This window comes from Argopecten irradians, chromosome 11 (assembly GCF_041381155.1).
Source record: "Argopecten irradians isolate NY chromosome 11, Ai_NY, whole genome shotgun sequence".
Lineage (NCBI taxonomy): Eukaryota > Metazoa > Mollusca > Bivalvia > Pectinida > Pectinidae > Argopecten > Argopecten irradians.
Genome location: NC_091144.1, coordinates 20,820,370 through 20,845,328, shown reverse-complemented (window position 1 = coordinate 20,845,328; position 24,959 = coordinate 20,820,370). Strand labels below are relative to the sequence as shown.

General features: G+C 33.5%; 2 protein-coding genes across 2 annotated transcripts in view; both read right to left on the bottom strand.

The window, feature by feature from the left end:
* LOC138334976 (mannosyl-oligosaccharide glucosidase-like) overlaps positions 1-24,959 on the bottom strand; it is a 69,880-nt gene that overhangs the window by 18,367 nt on the left and 26,554 nt on the right. The gene's annotated exons all lie outside the window — the stretch shown is intronic.
* LOC138334975 (suppressor of fused homolog) lies at positions 2,301-23,516 on the bottom strand. Its single transcript, XM_069283853.1, has 11 exons — positions 23,113-23,516; positions 13,921-14,055; positions 12,144-12,292; positions 11,516-11,658; positions 10,406-10,491; positions 10,074-10,146; positions 9,512-9,695; positions 9,186-9,276; positions 8,521-8,803; positions 8,200-8,268; positions 2,301-7,889 (listed from the first exon to the last, which is right to left on the bottom strand). The coding sequence occupies exons 1-11, from the start codon at positions 23,271-23,273 to the stop codon at positions 7,818-7,820; spliced, it is 1,446 nt and encodes a 481-aa protein (XP_069139954.1). The 5' UTR covers positions 23,274-23,516; the 3' UTR covers positions 2,301-7,817.

Here is a 24,959-nt window from a genome sequence, read left to right as displayed (position 1 = left end):
ACAGCACACTGTATGAACATTCTGGTCCATCTTGTGATTTGGTTACTTAAAGCAAATATTTCTCAACAACTTTGAATTAAATAAATTCTGAGTGCATTATTTTGGATTCATTTGGCCCTCTTTTAGGACTTTTGAGGACATAAATGTATTTCAATGAAGGCGACATCTGTGTGTTCTTTAATATCATGAATGTCTGTTAAAGGGATATAACTCTTAACTGCTAAGGATCAAATATCAAAATAATTTATTAATAACAAGCTTTGTTAAAATGGTCCAGAGACCTAAAGATTGCAATCAAGTCTGTAGAAATGTTAGAGTGACTTTTATGGTAACAAGGATAACTCTTTGAACCCAGAATCTGAGTATTGATATATAGTACAGAAATGGATAATGACTAAAAATACTTTCTTCTTGTGATAAAGTCAAACTTGCAGCAATTAGATTCCTTGAATTCCTGGTGTAAACAAGAAAAAAGAAAACACCCTAGACTTGATATAACATATTCTTGCAAAGCTTCAGACATGAATTTGTTTATCTAAAGAAACTCCCAGTGGAAATTTAATAAATGACAGAAAAAACTTAGTTCTATATGAACTTTGATGAATAATTTTCGGTCAGTTTCACCTATTACTTTTCTTGATTGTTGCCAACGTAACCCTGATTGGTTGTTACACTTCATATACACTGTATATACTTCTTTGCCCCATATTAATTTACTATTTCCAGTAATTTGTATCCTACAGACAAATGTTTGTAAGGTTCCAGCATTATCTGGAATACGTTACCATTGATGGCCTTACAACAAATATGAAACAACACTTCAAAAATAGACAAAAAATTACCTTCTCCAAATTTGGAAACACGCACTGCAACCATATTCTTGGTTAGTGAATTTCTCAACTACCAGCTCTTTTGTGAATTAAATTGTATTAGACCTATCCTATCTCAGTCTTATGAAGAAGGTTTTAAAAACTCGTGCAGGAAGGTCTGTAGACATAAATGCCCTCCATTTCATATGATATTATGGAAAAGATGAAATACCGGGTAGATACAAGGTAACACTAGTACTAAATGCCTCCTTTCATTCCATAACTAATTTCTACATTTTCTTAGGTTTGAAATTATGGTTTTAATTTGTAATGATATTACACAACCAGTGAGGTCTGATAAAGATTACAGTGTAAACATCATAACGTTTTATATACTAGTCATCAAAATGCCACACAAAATGTAACAATATCATACAATACTGTAAACTTTTATATTTATTTTCATGAGTGCTTAATTTCACGATTTTCATACATAAAACTTCTACGGTGTTGTTATTTTCACGATAAATACAACTTCAGACTTTAAATATCAAAGTTTATAAATGTTCACAATATCATGCCTGCGGAAAATTTTCACAATGAAGCGACCTTCACAAAATTAGTGGAAATTTCCTCTTCACATACCGGTTAGTTTTCAGTAAATTATTTTTTATTTTTCCCCAAACACCATACTCGACCTGCCCATGTTTGACCTTAAATTACCAAACTTCTGGACTTGGAGCGGTATTGCTGGCTCATGTCATCAGTGCAGTAACCTACTGGTATACTGTACGTACACTACTTGGAAAACAGGCCAGCTATAGTAAGGTAGGGCTTACACTGGCCCCAGAGCCATCCAGTTCACAAGTAGGATTGGCTTAATTGGTTAACCTCTGACCAGCACTGATCAATTCTGTAATGATGTTTATCCAACCAGATTTGTTAGGACATCACATTCACATTGATCCTCCAGGCCTGTACCTGGTAATCGTTCTTCAGTTGTGGAGTACAGCTGTCCTTTCATTGGAAAATGGATGGCTTAGATATCCATATATCTCCAAATCTTTAATATTATATGTACTTATGTGGAATCTCCCATTCAAAAGATTACCAGACATATAATACTGTATCAAACCTAATGAGTGCCTCTGTTCCTAGAAAAGCCACCTTTTCGATGTCTCAAGTTCATATTTAAATACCAGTATATTAACGGTAGACTGAAAATATGAATGTTGTATTGTTTGTTTTTTCTACTTTATTTCTTTTGTAAATTGATTTGTGTGTTATTGGTATATTGTAAATTATGTTCCATTACTAAAATTATAAAAGCTTCTGAATTTTATCAACCTTAAACATCCGTGGCACTTACTGTGTCCAATACAGTACCTTTATGTAACTGTCACTACTGAACACAGCTTGTATACAAATTAACTTAGTCCCAGTAATTTTGTCTGGTATGATTACTAGCAATTATATACAAACAAAATCCTGTTCAGTTTTGTATCAAATTTTTTATTTGAAGACAAACATTCAGTCAACAATACACATATCATTTGGACAAAGTACTCCGACGAAACTCACTCACAACTATATTCACGGCATATAACTGTTTCTATCAGACGACATGCATAACAACTCTCAGACCGAGCCATACTGATGAACGGGAGAAAGATAAAATATAAATGAGTTACGATGAATAATGATATGATACAATGTAATAATACAGTCTTTACAGACAGAGTCCAAATTTAATCACAAGACCATGTTTTACAACATGTACTTGTCACTATTATGTACAAAAGACTTTGGTAAAGACACCCTCATTATAAGTCATATTTAATAAATAGATGAGTTACAAATAGCTGGTAGCAGATTAATGTTGGGAATCAAACTGGAGTTATTAATTAATCTCGACTGTTTTTAACAAAGTCATAATAAAGTTAAAAAAGAATGGCTTGTTAAATCACTTTAAGCTTGTATACATAGCAACTATTGTACAGCACTTTAGTAGAGCCTGGACCAAGCTACACTCGTCAACATGATCAATTGGAGAAATAGATCAGATGTCAAAACAATGGCAAAACAATGCCTTATCATTATAATTTATTGAGAGTTTATTGATTTATCGGTGCGTTTTCACATATTTTAGCTCATTTTCATTCTCCACAAACATACTTTAAAACTTAAATAGCCAAGAAAATTTTTTACAAAAAAATGGAATATGTTCTAGGAGAATAAAAATTCAGCACAAATCTTCAAATATTCAGATTTCTGTTGTTATTATATAAGAACTGGTCCACACTTCTCACGAATTTGTCCTTCAGATCAAAGAGCTTCAACAAATTGTAATAGCTGCAATGGATTTATATGTTATCGAGGAACAAACAAATAGGAACAAACAGAAGTCTAAATGGTCACACCAAAAGTTGATATGGACCATGCATGCTTTCATCTTGCTAATTTTGTGAAACAACAGTTCCATTATATAGCAGTAGATATTTATCTGCTGATAAAAATCTCAAGTCAAGGTTTAGAAAAATGTAAACAGTTATTGGGGTGTAGCTATATAAGATCAGGTTACCCCATATAACCCAGATACTAAATAATCAATAGTTAGAGCATCTGGCTTAGCTAGTGTTTTAAGGTTCACGTCCCGGATTAGAGCACTGGTCCTAAAATAAAATAAAATGTTAACCATCCTCCTCATATCTGGATATTGCACATCATAATATATTTTGTAATACTAATTATTATAAATCATATCCAGAAATGGTGGAAAGTTTCAACAAAATGATTTCTTGACATTAACTCTTGATTTCTTAGTCCCATAAATAAAACTTTATGTTATAAGATATTATTGGGTTTTTTAAATAAAAAAATTAGATACCTTGTGCATATATTGTCTGGTCTGAGTTTTGTAACTTCAACTACCAGTTAATATATCATGTCCCTATAATGTTACTTCAATTGGTCAAAGCTATAGGTATACATTTGTACATGTACCAGTAATTTTTCTACGTATATATATACATACTGTATATTTCATATGTGCAAAATGTTTGATGCAATTTGGAAAGAAAAAAAAATGACCATGGTAAAATTCATCAACATGATTGAATAAGAAACAATATACAACAATGAATTACTTGTACATAATATATATGTAGCACTCGATAATGCAGCCAAGATGTTAACTGGAAAAAAAATGTAATTAATAATTAACGAAAAAGAAAAATGGCACAAGAACTGCATATTTATTTATATTTAACAAGAAAACATCCAAATGATGATCACTAATTAATATAATTTGTAACCTGGTATAATGCTGAATTTGGCTACCATATGCTTATCAAATTAACAATGTATAAAAATACTATTGGAAATACAGTCTTCATGCTTCCAATCTTGGCAATCACAATCACAGTGCCCATTCAAATCATTCACAGATCTTAATTAAACTGATAAACATCTGTATTTTTCTCTCCAGAGGTCATGCAGGCCAGACCAGCCCATAGTGACCTGTAAAATGTATACACTTAATGCAGTGGTAGAGTTCTGTGATATTTGGAAATGTAGATCATTATTTCGCAAGTAAAAATATATCTTCTCTATGTACATACCGATTAGTGCCAAGTCATTGAGATACAACAAAATCATACGTGTATGTCTACATAGGTTGTGCATTCACAAGACAAATGTTCCATTTGAGAATTATGAAGGTCAAGCATGCATGCCAACTTATCGTTTGTGAACCGATCACAATTCCATTTGTATCACCCCATAATCACTTGATCATCAGAATCGGTATGACACTTCGAGCTCCAAAAGTATGTAACGGTACATATGTTCACCATGTCAGGTCCCTATATCGTTTATATCTAGTTCAGGGTTTTAAGTTCAAACTGACACAATTGCAAGACTATACGTATAGTGTTATATATATATATATATATAGCAATTTAAAGTCTGCTCAGTAATCAAATTTCATCTGATTATTTTTTCTGCAGCGGAACTTTCTATAAAACAATTGAAATATTGAATAAATTAGCTTCGAATAGTGAAGTTCACATATGTACAAATTCCAAAAAATAATACAATTCATATTATTGTCAGTATTAAATGTCCAGCACCGCTGTTTGTCATATAATTAGGACAGATGCCAGGAACTGAAATGGGGCATCAAAAGAAGGAAGGAAGAGAACAGAGAGAAAGATACAGAGAGTAGATCTATGGTATGAGGAAAGAAAGAGAGATACAAATTAATTCATTCTGATTGCTAAATACACTATAACTGTTTCCCAAAAATGAAGAAGTTGATGACCACTGGTCAGCAGAGTGGTCAGCCTTAATTCACCTCTAACTTGGTAATGCCTATAGCTAAGGCTATTATATTGTAAGTTCATGATCATTCCTCTGTGGAATTATCAGTGCATATATATGTGCCGAATATTAATGCATATACATTTAGTACCTGGATTGTCTGAAATTAGCAGAGATAGTTTTCAGATCATTGGTCTGTACCGTAGTTGAATGATATTGTAATTGAAAATTTTAAACTTTCAAATTAAAATAAACTATGCATATATATATATATATATATATTATGTGTTTGGTTATGTAAAAATGAGAGAATTAAAACATATAAAATTGAACATTCTCAAAATTACACTTGCAAATATACTGTTATCTATTTTTTTTGCAGACTGTTTAAAAATCTCATATATATACTGTATCTCATTTTCTGAAATCCAGTTGAAAATTGTTTGTAATTAATTATGGTAAATAGACCTCAATGCAAGTAGTAAAGATCTTATTTCAACTGGATTGAAATAATAAATCAGATTAACTTAATGCACTCAAGAAAATTATTGGTCAAAACGGAAAACAAAACATTGATTTTCCTTCAATGAACACATATGTGTAAATCTATTATAACTTCATCTTGTTGTGACAACATCCATATGATATATACACCACATGGTAAAGTACCTTCACTCCCACTATCATATAAAAAACACATTGAACAAAAAATGTATATTTATAATGACCCTTCTCAATATAGCACTTTAACAGATAGTAAGGATAAAGTAGGAGCCTTTTGACAAAATTCAAGATGGTCGCCAGCTGACCACATCAGGCAGCCATTTTGTTTCGATTGCTGATCATGCAAATATGGTCTGAGTAAAAATTGATCAAATAAACTGGAAATAAGAATAGAGAAGCCAGCATTAAGAATTAATGTCCATTAATTATAATTAAAGTGAACAGTTGGGCAAGGATGGCTAAATTCGGTAAAAATGATGTGTGTGTATCCAGTAGAATTTCTTATGAAATAGAAAAATAAAATATCTCGTCAAAATCTGTCTGCGTACAAAGAAATTTATTTAAAGTACAGGAATCCTAAAACGTCCTCCCGGCTGACTATGTCCGTGGTTATATTTCCACGCAGCCTCGCTTTCAATGCTTTCAACTTTTCTTTATTTCAATTGTCAGAACTGGGAAACATAAGCAGAACTTGACCGTCGTTTTAATGTGCGAGAACTTTTGGAAGGCCAATGAACGCATTTAGACTGAATTTCTTTGCCCGACTATTCACTTTAAATCTTTAGGAAGATGCCAAGAAAAAAATGAAGTTTAAACATTAGATATCGAATTAATGAAATTTCATTTAAAACCATTATAATAATTATATAACTTGTTGTATTATCTAATTTAGACTCATGTCTCTTCAAATTAAATAGCAAACAGATCTATATATAATGTATATATATGGTATATGTACCAGATAAAAGAAATATACCTCAACAAGAATTTTGAAAGTTTCCTACTATAATTAAAATCTATAGCTGGTCAAATAATCCTTGTTGTACGTCAGTCAAGGCCAAATGAGATATATACTACAAAGGGTAAAATCATCATCGTTTAACACCGTGGCCAAACGGTAGGTAACGGGACAAAAATGTTCCCTGTTGTTCCTTACAAATAAATACAGTCATTCTTTTATCAGTGCCTGTATAAAGAAAACTATTATCGCACAAACCAATGTAATCTGTCTTCAGTTCACAATCAACATGCAATTGTTTTTTAACAAACAAAAAATAAATATCTCAATTGAATTTTTCAAGAATTGATCAGTTAATTGAAAAACCCTCAATTCTAGATCTGAGGCCAACTCAGCTTGCACTCTTTCTCAGACAGGAAGTTTCCTGTAAGATCCTATGGAAGAGCTATAAATCAAGTGAAAAGATGTAAAACAATAGTGTATTATAGAAATTGGGCAAATTGAGTTGGTCTCGGATATAAGACAGACTAACACAATTGTACACAGTATATGAGTAGAGTTTCCTGAATACAGGCCCCGATTTCACCATTAATTGATCATATGACTGGATGACATCTGTCATGTATATACACTAGAAGTAAGTTTCCAACTCTATGGATCCTCTACGGAGAACATCTGCAGTTAAGCCTGCAGTAATAAGTATCCTTGATAAAGGTCTGTGTTGAGTGATCAGGTCTAAGCTTTAATCAGAGGTAATTACCTCTATGTAAACAGTAAGTGGACATTTCACACTGTGGCCTATCATCACCTTTATACTCCTGTCGTCAACGCAAAGATATAAATAGGTCGGCAGGTAATCCATAGAAACCAAGACTCCAACAACCTGGATCGGTCTACACTCTACATAGAGAGATAATCTAGACACATCACACAGGAGTATCCTGACTATACCACTTTATATTCCCATCTATAGGATCAAAGTACACTGATAAGTATATGGATAATCCCTGGAAAACACAAGGATCCAATCGGAATGGTCCGAATAGTCCGGACACAGAACACTGGACATAACTCCATTAAATGTTGCGTGATGTGACTGAAATGATGAGTTCTTCACTCACTGCTATATACACACACAAAGGAGCAAGCCAAGTCGTAGAGATTGCACCATCAAGGACTTATCATACCGTTACACCAAACGGTACGTTAACGTTCCAGTCCTGGATTTACACCTCGTCTGAAAGCACTGTGATACAGAGTCTTCTCTCGGGCCAACTGAACGTTTTTGGACACAACATCTGTATTATAAAGAAATATGATAATGGGAGTGCTGTCAGAGACAAAGTGACATAGCTCTTTTGACAAACTCATCATAAAACAATTTTACAAGATAATAATTAGCACAAAGATGACATGGTTTGCCAATAGTACAAAAGTTTAAAATATGATCACTTTGTCTTTATTGTTTGAGATGAAGAAATGAAATCACACATTAAAATGTAGCCGTTTACAGTATTTATTGGAGACTCCATACAGAGTTACCATTGTCTTATGAAGATGTTATTGTCATGTGCTATATAACTGTTATAAACAGAAGTACAGACTTACCTCGTCAGGACTGCAGAGTTCTTCAATATCACAGATCATCTCATCCAGAAAGTCGTCTGTTAATAGTACCTGTAAATATAGAGCAATAAATACACAAGAATCTACAATACAAGGTCAAATTCTGCAAGGAAAGACAGTATATAAAATACTTTATATCGTACAGAAAATGGTCTATTATATACCATGTAAATACAAGTACAGATCTATAACAACATATCTTACAGGTTTATTCAAGGCTTGTTGGGGAGAGATGTTGTAGAAGGGGTTGGAGATCATGAGTAATGGATATTTGGATAAGGGGAGTTTGGACAAGAGTCTTACCTGTAACCAGGGCCCATGAGCTGCAAAGGGATGGTTTTCATCTGCTATAGATCCATTTACACTTGTTGAGACTAATGTTATTGCTGTATCATTCAATGCACTCATGAATGTAAAATGACGTCCATGTTTGAGCCGCCCTTTAAGGGCCAGAGGCAGTAAGGAGCCGGCCTCTAAATTAAACTTCAAATGTACAGATTCTAAACAGCGTGTCCTTAGAAGGTCTGTGGGTCCATCTGAACTGGCTGTACTGTCAAATGACTGTTTCCGAGACTGGAGTCGATTACTGGAGACAGAAAAGCAGCATAATGGAAAACCGTTTTAGTTTAAGTTTATGAAATAACTCAAGATTCCTTACACAGTCATCATTTTACTTTAGATATATTTTTCATATATATAATTATAATTAGCTTTCAAAATATAACTCAATAAAGTTATGCTAAAATGGATTGGTAACACTAAACAATTTCAGCAAATGTCACAATTTAGTTTTAAGTCTTGATGAATCAAAGAGAAAAACTTTTTTACAGTTTTATATTAGCACATTTAGAAAAGAATTCAATACAAACTAATATCATATAATCATATACATGTATTATAGATCTCAATACAGAAGTTAACTTTTTATCGTATTTGTAGATGATCTTAAATAATGCTTAAACTCTTACCCATTATCATAATCAAAGTCCCTTCGTGCAAAGTGCCCAGGTCGTGAGCCGTTAAGACCACGCTTCAATGTTGCTTTGATTTGTTCTGAGTCTGTCAGGAAATTAAAATAATTGTTTTAAACAGTTCATAACCTTGTTATTTAGAACAAAAAGAGCTTAATGTTTTGGGTTTTTTTTTGCACTTTGTAATAAATGAGATTTTCCTTTAACATTGATCAGTATTTTACTCATTCTTTCATTCCTTCTTTCCCAAATTACCCTCATTTTTTCATTCCACTTCTTTCCTAAAAAGAAAATAACACATTCCTCCGTAAATAACAACATACCGAAGTCTGATATTTGTGGTCGTTCCTCATTATTACTATTGCGTCTCTCCTCCAGCATACGATTTTCCTTTTCGTCTTCATTGTAGAAATCATCGCCCCCATCACCTGGCTCCTCCCACGAACACCGACTGTTAACTCCACTGAGGTTGGAGCCTTCTGTCTCTATACCCGTGTCCACACGATCCTACAGAATTTAAAAAAACATCGTTAAATAACTGGTGCCAAGTCTGTCTCTTCTTGCAGAAGTAAAAAAATATCTTTATTAAATTGATCAATAAGTCCTTATTGACTAGTCCGAGTTTCTGTTCTCGTGCTAAATGATTATATACCATACCATATACAAATATGGTATGATGTTTGTAACATTACCCTATTACACAACCAAAAACTGCACAGACTGAAGTTGTTATCTTATTTACGACTATATCTGTACCCTTTTTGGATTCCAAGTTAGTGATCTTAACTAGCCAAACATATCCTAACTTGACCATATTTATCTCCAATGGCGATGATACCTTGTTATATATATGTTACAATGTTTCAGTCTACACTTGATACTAACCTGAAAGTGTGGCTCTATTTCAAATATCGTCTCCCCTCTCCTCATATCTGTGATCAGCCATGGCCCACCAGCACTGAAGCACAGAATTATAGTGTTATTCTAATTTGAACTCAAATCAACAGCTTTAGACATTAACATGCCAAAATGAGTTATTTAAATGAAACATCATTTTTTTCTTTACAAATTTGATAAAGATTATGCACAGCAGAGAAAATTATGTCTTATTTCAATTTGTAATATTATCAATGATTAGGTACCTTTGTTTTATTTTCAAAATACCATCATTAACATTGACCACAATTTTCCTGTTCTGACAGATTAGTTATACCTACCAGGGTATTGAACGGATAAGCTCTATCACCCCTGGGCCTGTCCAATGCTGAGCAGCACACAGTTCCTCCCCACACACACCAATTATCTGTAAACATTACATCAGGTATAACCTTGTCACATTGCAGACAAAATGAGATTAAGATTCAAATTTGTTTACTTTTTATCCACAATTTGATGTCATCCTGATAAACTGTTTTGAAGAACTGACTAGAAATGACCAGTCTCTATATGACAGCATGGTAAAGGACACAACAGGATGGAAATGTGCAACTTCTCTCATAGAAAGGGTGTAAAAAAATCCTTAAGAGCAATATCATTACTCAAGGAATCTTTGATAAGATCATCATCAGTGTATGCCATGATTTACAATCACATGGATCCATATATATACATGACAGATCGTGATTAAATATACACTCTCTAATATGAAAAGAATTGCGTAATTTTTACATATACATGTACACCTAAAATAATATCCTACAGTTGATATTACATTAATGAAGATGGCACTGCCTGAATGTGATGAGGCATATCCTACAGTTAAAATAAATATACCTGTAAAAAGTTGATACAGCCTAAATGTTAAGAGATATATAGTATATCCTAATCATGAATACCTACCTGTATAAAGTTGATACAGCCTAAATGTGAAGAGATTTATAATATATCCTAGTTATAAATACCTGTACAATGTTGACACAGCCTAGATGTGAAGAGATTTATAATATATCCTAGTTATAAATACCTGTACAACGTTGACACAGCCTAAATGTGAAGAGATTTATAATATATCCTAGTTATAAATACCTGTACAACGTTGACACAGCCTAAATGTGAAGAGATTTATAATATATCCTAGTTATAAATACCTGTACAACGTTGACACAGCCTAAATGTGAAGAGATTTATAATATATCCTAATTATAAATACCTGTACAACGTCGACACAGCCTAAATGTGAAGAGATCTATAATATATCCTAGTTATAAATACCTGAACAAAGTTGACACAGCCTAAATGTGAAGAGATTTATAATATATCCTAGTTATAATACCTGTACAACGTTGACACAGCCTAAATGTGAAGATATATATCCTAATTATAAATACCTGTACAAAGTTGACACAGCCTAAGGGAGTTGTGATGGGTAGTAGTTGGGCATCCTCGGCCATCAACATGTGTTGAATTCGTGACTCGCTCCCATCCAGTGGCATGTGCCAAGGAATGTGGTCCCCACGGAACAGAACATTTTCTACAATGTAAAAACAAACATTTAATTTTAGACACCATTTATCATCTTTCCTATGCCTCCACACTTAGCTATCACACAGAGTCAGCATTATTTATCTTAAGTTCATGACAAAGCTATGACTTTCCCCAATCTCTTTTAAGTCATGCTCCGGATCCTTTTTAAGCATTCAAGGAGTGAATGTGAGACCTAGTATTTACAAAGAGTTTTTTTGAGGAATGTCTGAGGTTGATCATGAACCCATCCCAATTTTCCACTAGAGTAAAATTTACAAAACTTCTTTTGTACTATTACCAAAATATTTTGTCAAAATATCTTTGTGAAAAATGATGTAAAATGAATGCCAGTCAGCTGACAATGTGCCATGACTGGTATGAATTAAGGCTCACAATATTGATAACATGGACTGTACAAGTCCTTTGGGTCTGTCTTTTATTATCTTATCTAAACAGAGTATATGTAGCTGTAAACAAATTTATGTTATTTACCTGTTTGAAAGACATAACGTGATAATGCCTGCATTAATGTAGCAGGCCACGTAGGCGGATTTGTCTCCCCAGGTTCTCTCTTTAATCGAAAAGTTAACTCGAACCCAAATCCGCTTGGTCCATCTGTACCATTTAGTCGGAAGGAATGGCTGAAAGTTAAGCATAGCCAAAAATATTAACTCACTGTTATCAACTGAGTACCTTATATATGTGGTATTTGTGAATTTATACTACAGAGGGTTTTATATATGGTACCCTGGTAGTAGCCTTAATATTAGTTAAACAGCAGACATATGCATAATGTCCTTTAAATGAATTGATGAAAAATATATCAATGCTTAAAGGGACAATTAAATCTAAGGGAACATTAAAATTTGTACATACACTGTATATCGGAAAAAAACCCATTTCTACTGGAAATTAGATCAGTTGGTTTAACTGTGATATGCCAGAAAAGTCCATGGTGGAGAAATGCGTGTGAAATGTTTAAACTTGCTCGCTGTCCGCCATTACACATTGTGGTCGAACATCTTGTATGCCGAACCCTGTCCCTTGCTCGTAGAGTAATGCTAATTTTGTCTAGAACTTCTCCAATCGCTCTGACAGTTGTGAAGGTACCTTATTATGTGAATTGTCTTGCCTAAAAAATCATTTTATCACCTCCTCAGTGGTTATGTAGTTCATTTGTTTAATGTGCATGACTTTGGCTTGGGTATGGGTACAGCGTAAATAATGTACTTGATTAATCGTATTGATCAACAATTTGTAATTACAACGGTATCAATTAAAACACTAAACAATGACGTGGAATTTGTCAATATCTCTTTTGTTATATGTTTCATAAGAAATGTAGAACAATACATTTATGCCATATTTTGCTTCTTTGTTATGTAAAAGAATTAGCCTAAGTGAATTGTCCCTTTAAAGTTTTTACGAAAGCTTTGAATTTTTTCGGGCTAAAAAAGGATAAAACCACCTTTATAATGCACATACATGAAAGAATGATGATCTAAGTGAATCGATTAAATCTAAATAACAATGAATATCTAAAGGGTCGTGCTAAACTTCACCTGTGAGAAAACTCAAGACTGTTAAAACAGGTGTTTTCTAGCATCATAAAGGAACCACCCATGCATGACTGCAAACGCAAAGGGCCGACTAGTAGTAAAAGTCAAATTAGTCCACAAAGATTCCATATCAATGCCAACGGGCTCTGAACTGAAACCTTGCCTACATGTAAAATCTAGTCATTACTGTTCTCTTTAATAATTCATTGTGACGTAGTCTCCACTGATTGATGTTAATGGCAGTCTGACTGGCCACTGACACTGAAGGCCACCCAGGCAGAGGCCACACTCAGGTGGGTGCCACACACAGCTCATCCCCCCATTACAGGCCACACAGAGGCAGCTTTCATTCCCAATCCTTCAGATACTATCGCAGAATCTAATTGAGACTTTTCATAGCTCTAGTCATTTTTATGAATTTAGATTTTAAAGTAATATCAACTTTCATTTACAATTCTTCAGATACTATCACAGAATATAATTGCCACTTTTCATCGCTTTGTCGTTTTATGAATTAAATTCTTTAAAGTAATGCTGCATCATAAATTAAATTCTACAAATAACATAAGAATACCGGAAACTGTTGGAAATGAATGTCTATCTTTTTAAATTGAAAGTTTTGGATATCTTATCAATCATTTGATCATAATGCATAAATAATTACAAATGAAGTCTGAAAGCTTGTGGAGCAATGCCACAAATATACTTACTCATGGACTCGACCATCGCCATGGAGATCCGACAATCCGTAGCTGATATAATGCCAGTGTGGAGGGATTCCTCTGTTCTCATCCCCAGGGTGGGCATACATACTGATGTAATCTAGAGGATCAGGACCACCCAACCTGGAAAACAATGCAAAAATTGAGGCCAAGTTCATATAAATTAGTAAGTGAATTATATAAAATATAGCTATTTTCTTTTCATTTTGGTAGTTTGAGAGGGGCCTGGGTGTGTAGTTAAAATCTAATTATAGATATACTCAAATTCATACACTACAAAAAGTTAATGTTTTATTTTTTTAGTTATAATTTTTAAAATAGGTTTTTTGTTTTGTTTTTTAAATTCAATTTCAATAAATTGACTGAAATTTTACTGTAATTTTTCATATCTTCTTTTATCTTAAGGAAGTATGGTTGTATTGTGTATGGATTGGATTTGAAACTTATAAACATTTAGTGAAACAGGATGTCACTGGAACGAGTAATCAATGGATGGTATAGCCTGGTTTCCAGATAATACAGGTTTTAATTACAATAATTAAGATTGAAAAAGCCATAAAATTTCGCCAGAGCATCCGGATTACTTGAGAAGTTTAAACTATAATTAGAAATATAGATAGTACCTATATATGGCCAGCCTAGTTTTTCAACTGGCCCATAGAACCTCCATCCTAACCCCCACCAATATATATGTGTATACTGACAAAGATCAACAACAACACATGTGGGAGTCTGTTCGTAAGCTTATAATACTTCAGGTAAACATGGCCGGTAGGGTTCGATAGTTGCCATGTATAGTCGCTTGCTACGCCCACCCAAGGTCTAGGCCGGAGGTAAGAGAGATACCCCCTACGGTCTGCGCCAGTGTCAACAACATCTATTGAGCCGCTCAGTGAGGCAACGCCTATCGGACCCCCTACTGACAGCTGTACAATGCCAGCCGATAGCATTCACCTGTCTTAGTATGAGTGCCATAGTGTATCTACCAAGCCGAGCGTGGCCTTAATCTCTGTCCCAAGATTTAAAATTCAGTTATATATATATATATATATATATATATAGTTAGCTTAGAAATACTCACAACATGGCAAGTTTTCTCATAATCAAGCTTCTGTGTTTTCTACATATAGGTAAAATATTTCACAGTTAACACTACTCGTTGTTGATCACAGGTATATATACAAAGTGATCGCGACTGTGTATGTATGACAACTTACAATATACAAGTTTAATAAAATTAAGCGTATGAAATTATCAAATTCATTCCTTATCTTGATACCTGTACAATAAATTTCCACTGTAAAAAACACACAAAACGAAAAGCTTATCGATACAAACATATTAGAAAGAATAATGTGTACGTTCAGATAAATGGTATTGATAAAGCTAACTGTTTCACTACTAAGTGTTGGCTATAATGATAGAGACCACCTCATAGTGCCTCGAGAGAGTGGAGCCCCCCTGGCTGTAATTATCCCTGGTCGCTCTCCCACATAGCATCACTGCCCTACAAATTAAAACTCTCAATGAACACACATACTTATTGGATTTCTCCTTTCATGGATCTTTTTGTACCTTGATTCAATGACTGTTATATATCTCTCCTCACTGGTCCATTGTAAAGGCTTTGTGTAAATCATCAGACAGTTTCTTTTTTTTTTGGTCACAGAATAATAAAAAGGAAATTAAGCTGAATGATAGTGTAGCATCCTTGTTGAGTTTTTCGATACTTTAATTGAATTGTATCCTTACTTATAATTATATTAGTACCATATTTCAATTGAATTGTATCCTTACATATATTTATATATAAGTAAAAAAGTAACTTGTCCATCTGATGGTTTCAAAATATTAAAAAAAACCACAACAAAAAAACAGTTTTTTCCGCGCTTTTCGCGGTTCTTGCTGGTCTTCAGGGTTTTTCCAAGTATATTTCTTAGATTGTTGGTACATATAATATTATTTATCTTATTTAGCATAAACTGAACTTATATTTTTAAGCAATTTATAATCGCCTGAAGATGGCCTGAAAGGCTTGAAAATGTTAGCGAAAAGGAATGCCGTGTTGATATTTTTTATTCTTAATACATATATATATATATATATATCTCCTCACTGGTATATATGTACTCGACAACTGTGCCACATGAGATTCGAACATGCAACCCAATGGTGGAGGGCCTGTGGCAATTTGTTTTGACATCTTTACCACTTGGCCAGTGCCACTTCAGCCCCTTTTCCTTTACAGAACCCTTTCAATTATGTATACAAGTCCCTGCTGTTTATAGTGTATTTAATTTAACACATGTACAATTAGCAAACAAACATGGACATAAACAGACTTCCAAGCCTTTAAACCAGCTAGAACTTTAATATAAATAGCTTCAGACCCAATTTTCATCAGCATTTGCTTCCTTAACTTTAGGAATTCCTTCATTTAATATTCTCCATAGAAAATCATATCACAGCATCACAGAATTTAAGAGAAATCTAAACTTGAGGTCTTAAGGAACTTTCCTTAACTCTTTATTTGGTCAATTATTCTATAATGCTTTCCTATATACAGAATTTCAAATTACGGAAATCTTTATATTAAAGTTAAGGAATGTTGATATTAAATTAAACCAGTCCAGACTTTCAAGCTAAACAAACTTTTATAAAGTCAATCCGTTTACACTCCCATACCTATAGACATTCAATTACATGTGCCTGTAATATGCGCTGTATAAGAACCTAGACATGTCTATATAATGTCCCATCATTTCAACTACTGGATTGTTATAAAGGCTCCAATACATGCCAATGTACAAATGTAGGTATGCCAACATGAACAACATGTCATACACATACAACTGTTTATTGCCAATACTAAATTTGAGGACAAAATGGTTGGTTGCGTTTGTATATATATGGCAGACATTATATTTTAATCGGACAATACATGTCGAACAATGAAGACAATAGCTTCTGTTCAAGATAAAGGAGTGAAATACAGACAAAGGATACTGAATTGGCACACATTGTTAATTTATTTTTATGGGTTATATACACGACCAAATTTTGATATCCTTTTAAAGACCTTTTCCTTCCTTTCCTTATAATTATATCCTATTTGTAAATACTGCAGGCATACAAATCTTTCGAGGGAAAAAAAAAAAAAGAGTTATTTTTGTATGAAATCTACAAATATAATCTACAGAACATGCTGTAATTTAATTTGTACCATGTAAATTTTAAAGATCTACATAATATATGTTATACACCAAACTTTAACAGCTGACTCCATTATTTGACAGAATGGATCAAGCTCAAAATCAAATATGCACAAATGAAAAATGTCCTAGCTTATAACATGCACATTTTACAAGTTCTGCTTTAATTTGTCAAGGCAGAAAAAACAGGATTTTTGAAATTTTATAGTTATTTATATTAAACATGAATGATTTCCTAATTATTGGTCAAATATGGAATGATATCATAATCATTTCTGATCTGAATCCATTTTTTAAATACAAAAATGTCAATGTGTATCTATAAAATGTTATATGTTACACTCATTTTTATTGGTAAGAAGTTTGAAGTTTTTTTTGCATAGATTTCATTGCATATTGAATATGACGTTAGATTTGAGCAAATATATATATTACGTTAGCTTTCTCAATATCAAAGGGCTGTGGTAGTCAATCACTAGTGCTTAAAATGTCCAGATTTATTAACTACAACATTAAACCCTCTACCTAAAACTCGAGCTTTTGGGTCGCCGACATGATATGTAGCTATATATAGCTATAGTCCACCACAAAAATATAAATGCTGTATGCCTCCAGTATAGCAATGGTAATTGTGACATAATTATTCACATTCATATTCTTTCTTCTTGTTATAGTCCATACAAATGTGATATCTTCCACCCTGACATGCGAGATTAAAATTAAATACTTTTTAAGTTAAGTATACAGTTATCAATCACCTTTGGTTTTTACCCCATGCTTATTTGTAATTCACAGAAGGGAGCCACTCAAAAGATTAATCAATATATAATGTCAACAGACCCATTCTCCACAATACATGGTCCCCCTAGGCTCCACTTACGGAGGCCTCTCTGTTACTAGTCTTTTGTGCTGGCATTCTGCGATCCATTTATAAGTACTTTTAAACATCTATATAGATCAATGTAGATCAAGACTAGAAAGCGAGGAACTCTGCGTTGTCCAACCCCCCTTCCTCACCGTGAACCCAACACTTAACCACAGCTAGTTGAGTAGATCAGTTCAATGGAATCTGTTTACTACGCAGGGGAGAAAAACAAGTTTACACCCTACCTGACTGTATGTTAATGCGTACCCTGGCTAAGTTTACCTGACATATATTTATTGTACTGTACTACTTTTATTACCGTACTTGTTATTTGATTTTGTCTGATAGAAATTTAAAGTTTTATGCTACTTAAGCAAGCCATAAATGAACAATATGTTGTTTATTTGAATTTGTCTTGCTATTTTTAATTAAAATATCTATACCACATACAGAGCATTTTTAAAGAAAACTGGTGAAATAAAGAAAAATATTTTAGGAGCAAATGGCTAATTATGGGGAAATGTTTTATTCATGATAGGGAAAGATCTGTAATAAGTAATCCCATAAGCTTTCAGAAATACCTTCTCTTACAAACTTATAACCAATTTACAATTTGAAATATTTGATTCTCCACTTTCACAACATTAACTTTGAAGACTACCACAAGGGTACCAATCTGTGTCATTGATTGTTTGTATTTTGGCTGCAATGTCAGCCATTTGGTATCACATTGACCGTAAGTGTACCTTATCAATAATATCAGACATAGGTGTGAAAAACACACAGATCATGAAACCCAGACAAGCTTTAGCTTATTAATTACAGAAGCCAGCATCAGCTATGTATGCATGATCTAAAATCTATTAGATGCACACAATGCCAGATTTGTTAGATAATATAAACTAGCCTCCATATATTGCAGAACATATACAGCTATATACTGGACATGTGACAGTATGATACACATAAATATATGGACAAGGTACGTAACGTAATCTAACAAATCATGCTTTGTGTGAAATAATTAAGATCATACCTAGCTATAGCTATAGCCTCAGTATATATTACATCAATTTTTCATACCAAATGCCTCTGCTTACAAATATGATTATATGACATATTTGCCAGCAAGGTGATACAAAATGGTTGTCTTTCCATCAAAACTACAGCCGACTGATGACGTAGATTGTTACCCTTGACGTACCAGAGTCGGTCATCTGGTCATCCTGACATATCAGAGTCAGTCATTACATCATAACTACTAGTTGAAGGGTCAATAATATTGATATCTGGCCATCTTACCAAAAAAATCCATACCAAAAAAACATCTCACTATTTTGACAGTAAAATTATATCAAAATATAAGTTGTGGATATTGATCAAACACCAAAAGACTGGCCTAGTAATAGGCCTATACCAACTTAATTGAACGTATATTTATTTGTATATCTATAGTTTTCAGAAATACCTGTCATTGCATTGAATTAATTTAAGATCTATTTATGAATTTCTTTTGCACCTCTAACGAAAGGATTTTTTGGGGGATGGCCTGGGAGTATATATATATGGGAGCTGGGTAGATATAGGGAATTGTTCATTTCAATTTGGTTGAACTAATAAACTTTGATTTACTTATTAATTCATTGTAAATTATATATATATATGATGCGCTATATCCATTCATATCATTCTGTGGAACACTTCGAATTCATGTCAGCCTATTCATTTCAGGGTTTTTCCCCTGGTGCAGGTTTTCTGTATCAATATCTCGACACAAAATAATTGCTTACAGATCCTAAAACAAGAGATCCCAGAGGGATCTTGGCGCCCACCAAAGAATGATCTATGTCTGATAATGGAAAGAGGGATCTTTTCTCTGCTTTTCAAACTTGTGCAAACATACTATATATAAAATTTGAGACAGATCACTTCAGTACTTTCTGAGAAACAGCAGTAATAAACTTCAACTATCAAAATCCAAGATGGCTCCTTGGTGGCCATCTTGTTGATCGATTGGTCCCATATCAAAATATGCACAACTAGGGCCCTAGGGGAACCTATATATGAAATTTGAGACAGATTCATTCAATACTTTCTGAGAAATAGCGATAACAATCTTTAACTATCAAAATCCAAGATGGCAGCCTGACGGCCATTTTGTTGACCGATCGATCCAAAAATGCATTATGCACAACAAGAGCCCTAGGGGAACCTACCAATGAAATTTGAGAAAGATCCCTTCAGTATTTTGTGAGAAATAGCAATCAATCTTTCACTATCAAAATCCAAGATGGCTGCCTGACCGCCATTTTGTTGACAATCGATCCAAAAACGTATTATGCACAACTAGAGCCCTAGGCAAACTTACATATGAAATTTGAGAAAGATCACTTCAGTACTTTGTGAGATATAGCGAAAACAATCTTTAACTATCAAAATCCAAGATGGCTGCCTGGCGGCCATCTTGTTGACCGATCGGTCTCAAAACGCAATATGCTCAACTAGGGCCCTAGAGGAACCTACATATGAAATTTGGGAAAGATCCCTTCAGTACTTTCTGAGAAATAGCGATAACAAACTTTAACTATCAAAATCCAAGATGGCTGCCTGGCGGCCATCTTGTTGACAGATCGGTCCCAAAACGTGATATGCACAACTAGGGCCCTAGGGGAACCTACATTTGAAATTTGAGACAGATCCCTTCAGTACTTTCTGAGAAATAGCGATAACAAACTTTAACTATCAAAATCCAAGATGGCTGCCTGGCGGCCATCTTGTTGACCGATTGGTTCCAAAATGCAATATGCACAACTAGGGCCCTAGGGGAACCTACATATGAAATGTGAGACAGATCACTTCAGCACTTTCTGAGAAATAGCGATAACAAGAATCGTTAACGGACGGATGGAAGGACAGACGACGGACCACGGACAAAAAGCGATTTGAATAGCCCACCATCTGATGATGGTGGGCTAATAAAATAATGAGAGCAGGACCAGTTGATCTATCAGATTCAGATCAAAGTCAAATCACCATTTCTCAGAAATCTGAAGAGTCAAAACCAGTGATTTTTCAGGATATTTTGGGAAAAACATTTTTGACACAAATTGGGAATTTTTTAATCGCGAAAAGAGGGGTCTTAAGAAAAGTTACCCATTACTGAACATGGTGTTATAGGTAATTAAATATTGTAAAACTATTTGATGTAACATTCTGTTTACTTGGACCTGTATTGTATCAACAAAACAATCTTTTATCAGGACAGCTTTTTATGTCTCAGCAGTTTGATTTGGGAATTTTTCATTGTAATTGGGAAAAATATAGGGGGGTTTAGCATTGGGAATGGGGTCGTTTACTGACCCCAGTTATATAAGGAGAAAAATCACTGAAAACCTATGGCAAATGGACATGTGCTTCACACCATAGGGTCAAATTTGATTTTTGAGAGTGTCAGTCAAAAACATACTCTCCAAGATCTAGTATATGGGATTCTCTAATTTCAAACCTTGGACTTTCAATGTCAAAACTTTGAGAAAACTTAACTCTCAGATTTTTTTTAAATTTTGATTTTTTTTTTTAATTATTATTTTTATATTTTATTACACGTATCTCTGCTTTAATTAGACAAATATGTTGATTGTATATAATATATTTTACATTTTATATGTGTTGATCAGAATTTTGCACTCTAGCTATCTGGTAGACATATAGCTATAGATAGCTCGAACAATGGATTAGTTTTTGCTATTTTCTAATTGGTAATTTATATAAAATTGTAATAGGGTGCATATGGAAATCTGGCAGTCCCATTAAAAACAAATTAAATGGGAAAAAATGATGAACATGCATTGTTTAGGATTTTCATGTGAAATCAGCTTTAATAAGTATTTTTTTATTAGTTCATGCATGGATAGTATTTTTTAGAATAAAACTACATATTTGCCTGCAGAAAATCTTCAATACAAAAATGATTCTGGATTTTCCTAAGTTGAAAGAAGTTTCTATTCATTTTAGTAGTTTATTCTATTCTGTCATATTAATATAGTCTGTATATGGTAATTACCTGTATGGGATTATCACAATTAAGATTATTACATTGAATCTTAATTATTTTTACTTATATTCTATGGCTTCATTAACTGTTTGTTAAAGTAGGTACAATTTAATGTTATGAGAAAAGAATAGCTTGTTTACAGATAATAATTAAGATTAATTATCTTTTTGATTATTAAATTAAAATGCTGTTATGTTGATCAATGGTCAATCTGCAAATAGTTTCATTTTCAATATTAAATTGTAGGTTTCATTTTTAATTATTCTATGATATTAAAGTATTTAAATAAACATTAAATTAATGTATGCACATGCTTATCAGTTATCCCTATATAGTATATATCTACCTAATGTTACAATGTAATTGATAAGATGTTTTTGTTGTAAGATAACATATTTATTATATCAATGAATTTCTCTTGAGTTCTCCAAACACATATACATATAAAAAATATGAATAGAAAAAAAAAAGATGTCAAATGAGTGAAATGCATATAACAAGCACTTAGCAGTCTAGCACTAACTATAAGCTTAAAGTACGGAAAAGAAGCGACTATTCTTGTTATGTTACGTTATCTGTATATGTTTACGAAGAAAATTTACCAATTAAAATATGAATTTTCGATTTCTGACCAAATGCAAAGACAAATTCATTATGACATTTGCTATATTTTCATTCAATTAAACTAAAATCGTGTAATTAAACTTATTGAAACAGTTGTTTCTATATTATATCAAACAAATAGCTGGAGTTGTCATCCAAATCTGCAAGAAGTTGACCGAACCGACTTTGGACGAATAGGAGGGGCACATGACATCACACAAAATAAACAAATCTAAACCCTTCGACCACGGAACACAAGTCACGACGGGACCAGTTTTGCCACGAAAAGTATTTTTTTAAATCGACATTGCACTGTATGATTATTTCACATAAGATAAGGCCAATCCGGAGTGTGGCTTGTCAGTTAGACTACTGTGTTTACAACAAAGACCAAGACCCATCTTGCAATACACACTCTTTTCCGTGTCGACCAGACACATACTTACCAATATTTTACCAATGCCGTCACTTGTAACGGATTGGGTTGGTCAGGATAAAGTCTCCGACACTCAGTATATATTGCCTCTAATCCTGGAGGCGTTACAGGGACAGACGACTGCGAATAATTTGAACCGTAAATACTTTCTCGGTCCTCCATGTTTGCCATGATTTACAAAATGTTGGCTGTTCTAAACACCGGATTTCCAACAATTTCCACACTCTTACTCACTTACTATCCACTTTGATAAACATTCATGATTGTTTATGATAACAAAATAAACACTTTTGTTAATTACGTTACGCTGATAAATCCAAATCGGCTCATGTTAGCGAGGTTTCATTATTTCCACCCTCGGTGTATGACCGTCTTTCGTCCATGAAATACCAAACTGATCAACAATGTAGCTTCCGCTCAAGGACCACCCATGTATTCTCGCGATGTCTCGTTTCGAAACGTTATTATCCTTTCATTGTTTCTCTTAAGTTCTTTTTTTCCACGTGTTTTACATTAAATATTATTTGGTAAAAGCCTTAGTTATTGATCAACAAACTGCACTTTGAACGCGTAATAAAAGACTGCTCTACAAGATTTTGTAATAAACAAACCGAAGTCGCCACATTTTTCCGGAAATTATAACGGTTGACTGGTACTCTCCCTCACTGCCTGCTGATTACAGAAGAGACTCCGGATAATAGGCATTTTTTTCTTGGCTAACTTGTTACTCCGGATTTTAGTTATTTTTTTCTTGGCTAACTGGTTTTAACTATATTAGTTTAAATATGCTATTTTAGCATTTCCTATTAGTCACAAATCTTCTTCTTGGATGTTCATATTGTGGCGTCATTTTTTTAAACTTTAACTTTTCGGTCGCCTATATTGCGCTCAGACACACTATAGTATTGCGTTCGCACGCAATAATTATTGCGTTCGAACGCATTTTGAACAGCATAGCGTTCACACGCAAAATTATAATGTATTGCGTTCACATGCCAAAGTATAATGAATTGCGTCGACACAGAAAATTATTGGACACGATCTTTATATTATTTACTCATGTCCTTTCTCAGCCACTTTAGCATATAGGTGTCATCATGCAATTATTTCTGGTGTCTTATAATAGGAAAATGTTTTTCCCATCGACAAATCAAGCCCACAATTCTAGTCTCCGATTCTATCTTTCCTATCACTATTTCGAGGTACCTGAAATAATCAACAAATTAATTAAGCATATAATTTTGAATGGTTTCACTTTTATAACATATAAAAAACTTTTATTTTCTTTCGTGTAAATAATATCGGAATAGCGAATCCACCGTGATATACGTATATCAATTGTAAACGAAAGATAAATAATGCTAAATATTATAATGGACGTACATACATCAGAGTGTCATCATTGTGTGAAGGGAGGTAACTTCATTAGTAGACTATTCTCTTATTTGATAGTCTCTGCACCACCCTTCACACAATCACGACAAGATATAATTAAATGCATGTATAACCAAAACCTTCTATCTCATGTTGTCTTTTATGATTGAAGCATAAAATGTATTATAATAGTTATGTGTTCGATTATTCTCCAACATAACCACACACATCTTCACATAACATAATTATTCTCCACAATACAATATTATATATATAAGTTTTGCGGGTTTTAATTGTGCATAGTGACACAATAATCTTCTACTTCCGTGCTATGAGGAATTTCCATTTAGCTCGGTCAGTAGAGCGGGCCAAGAAGTCCGTAGTCCCGGGTTCGAGCTCGACTAGCAAAGTAGCAATACACAATGCAACTTTCGCCAGGAGACAAATGTACGTGTTATCTCAGCCTATTACACAAGGAAAGAA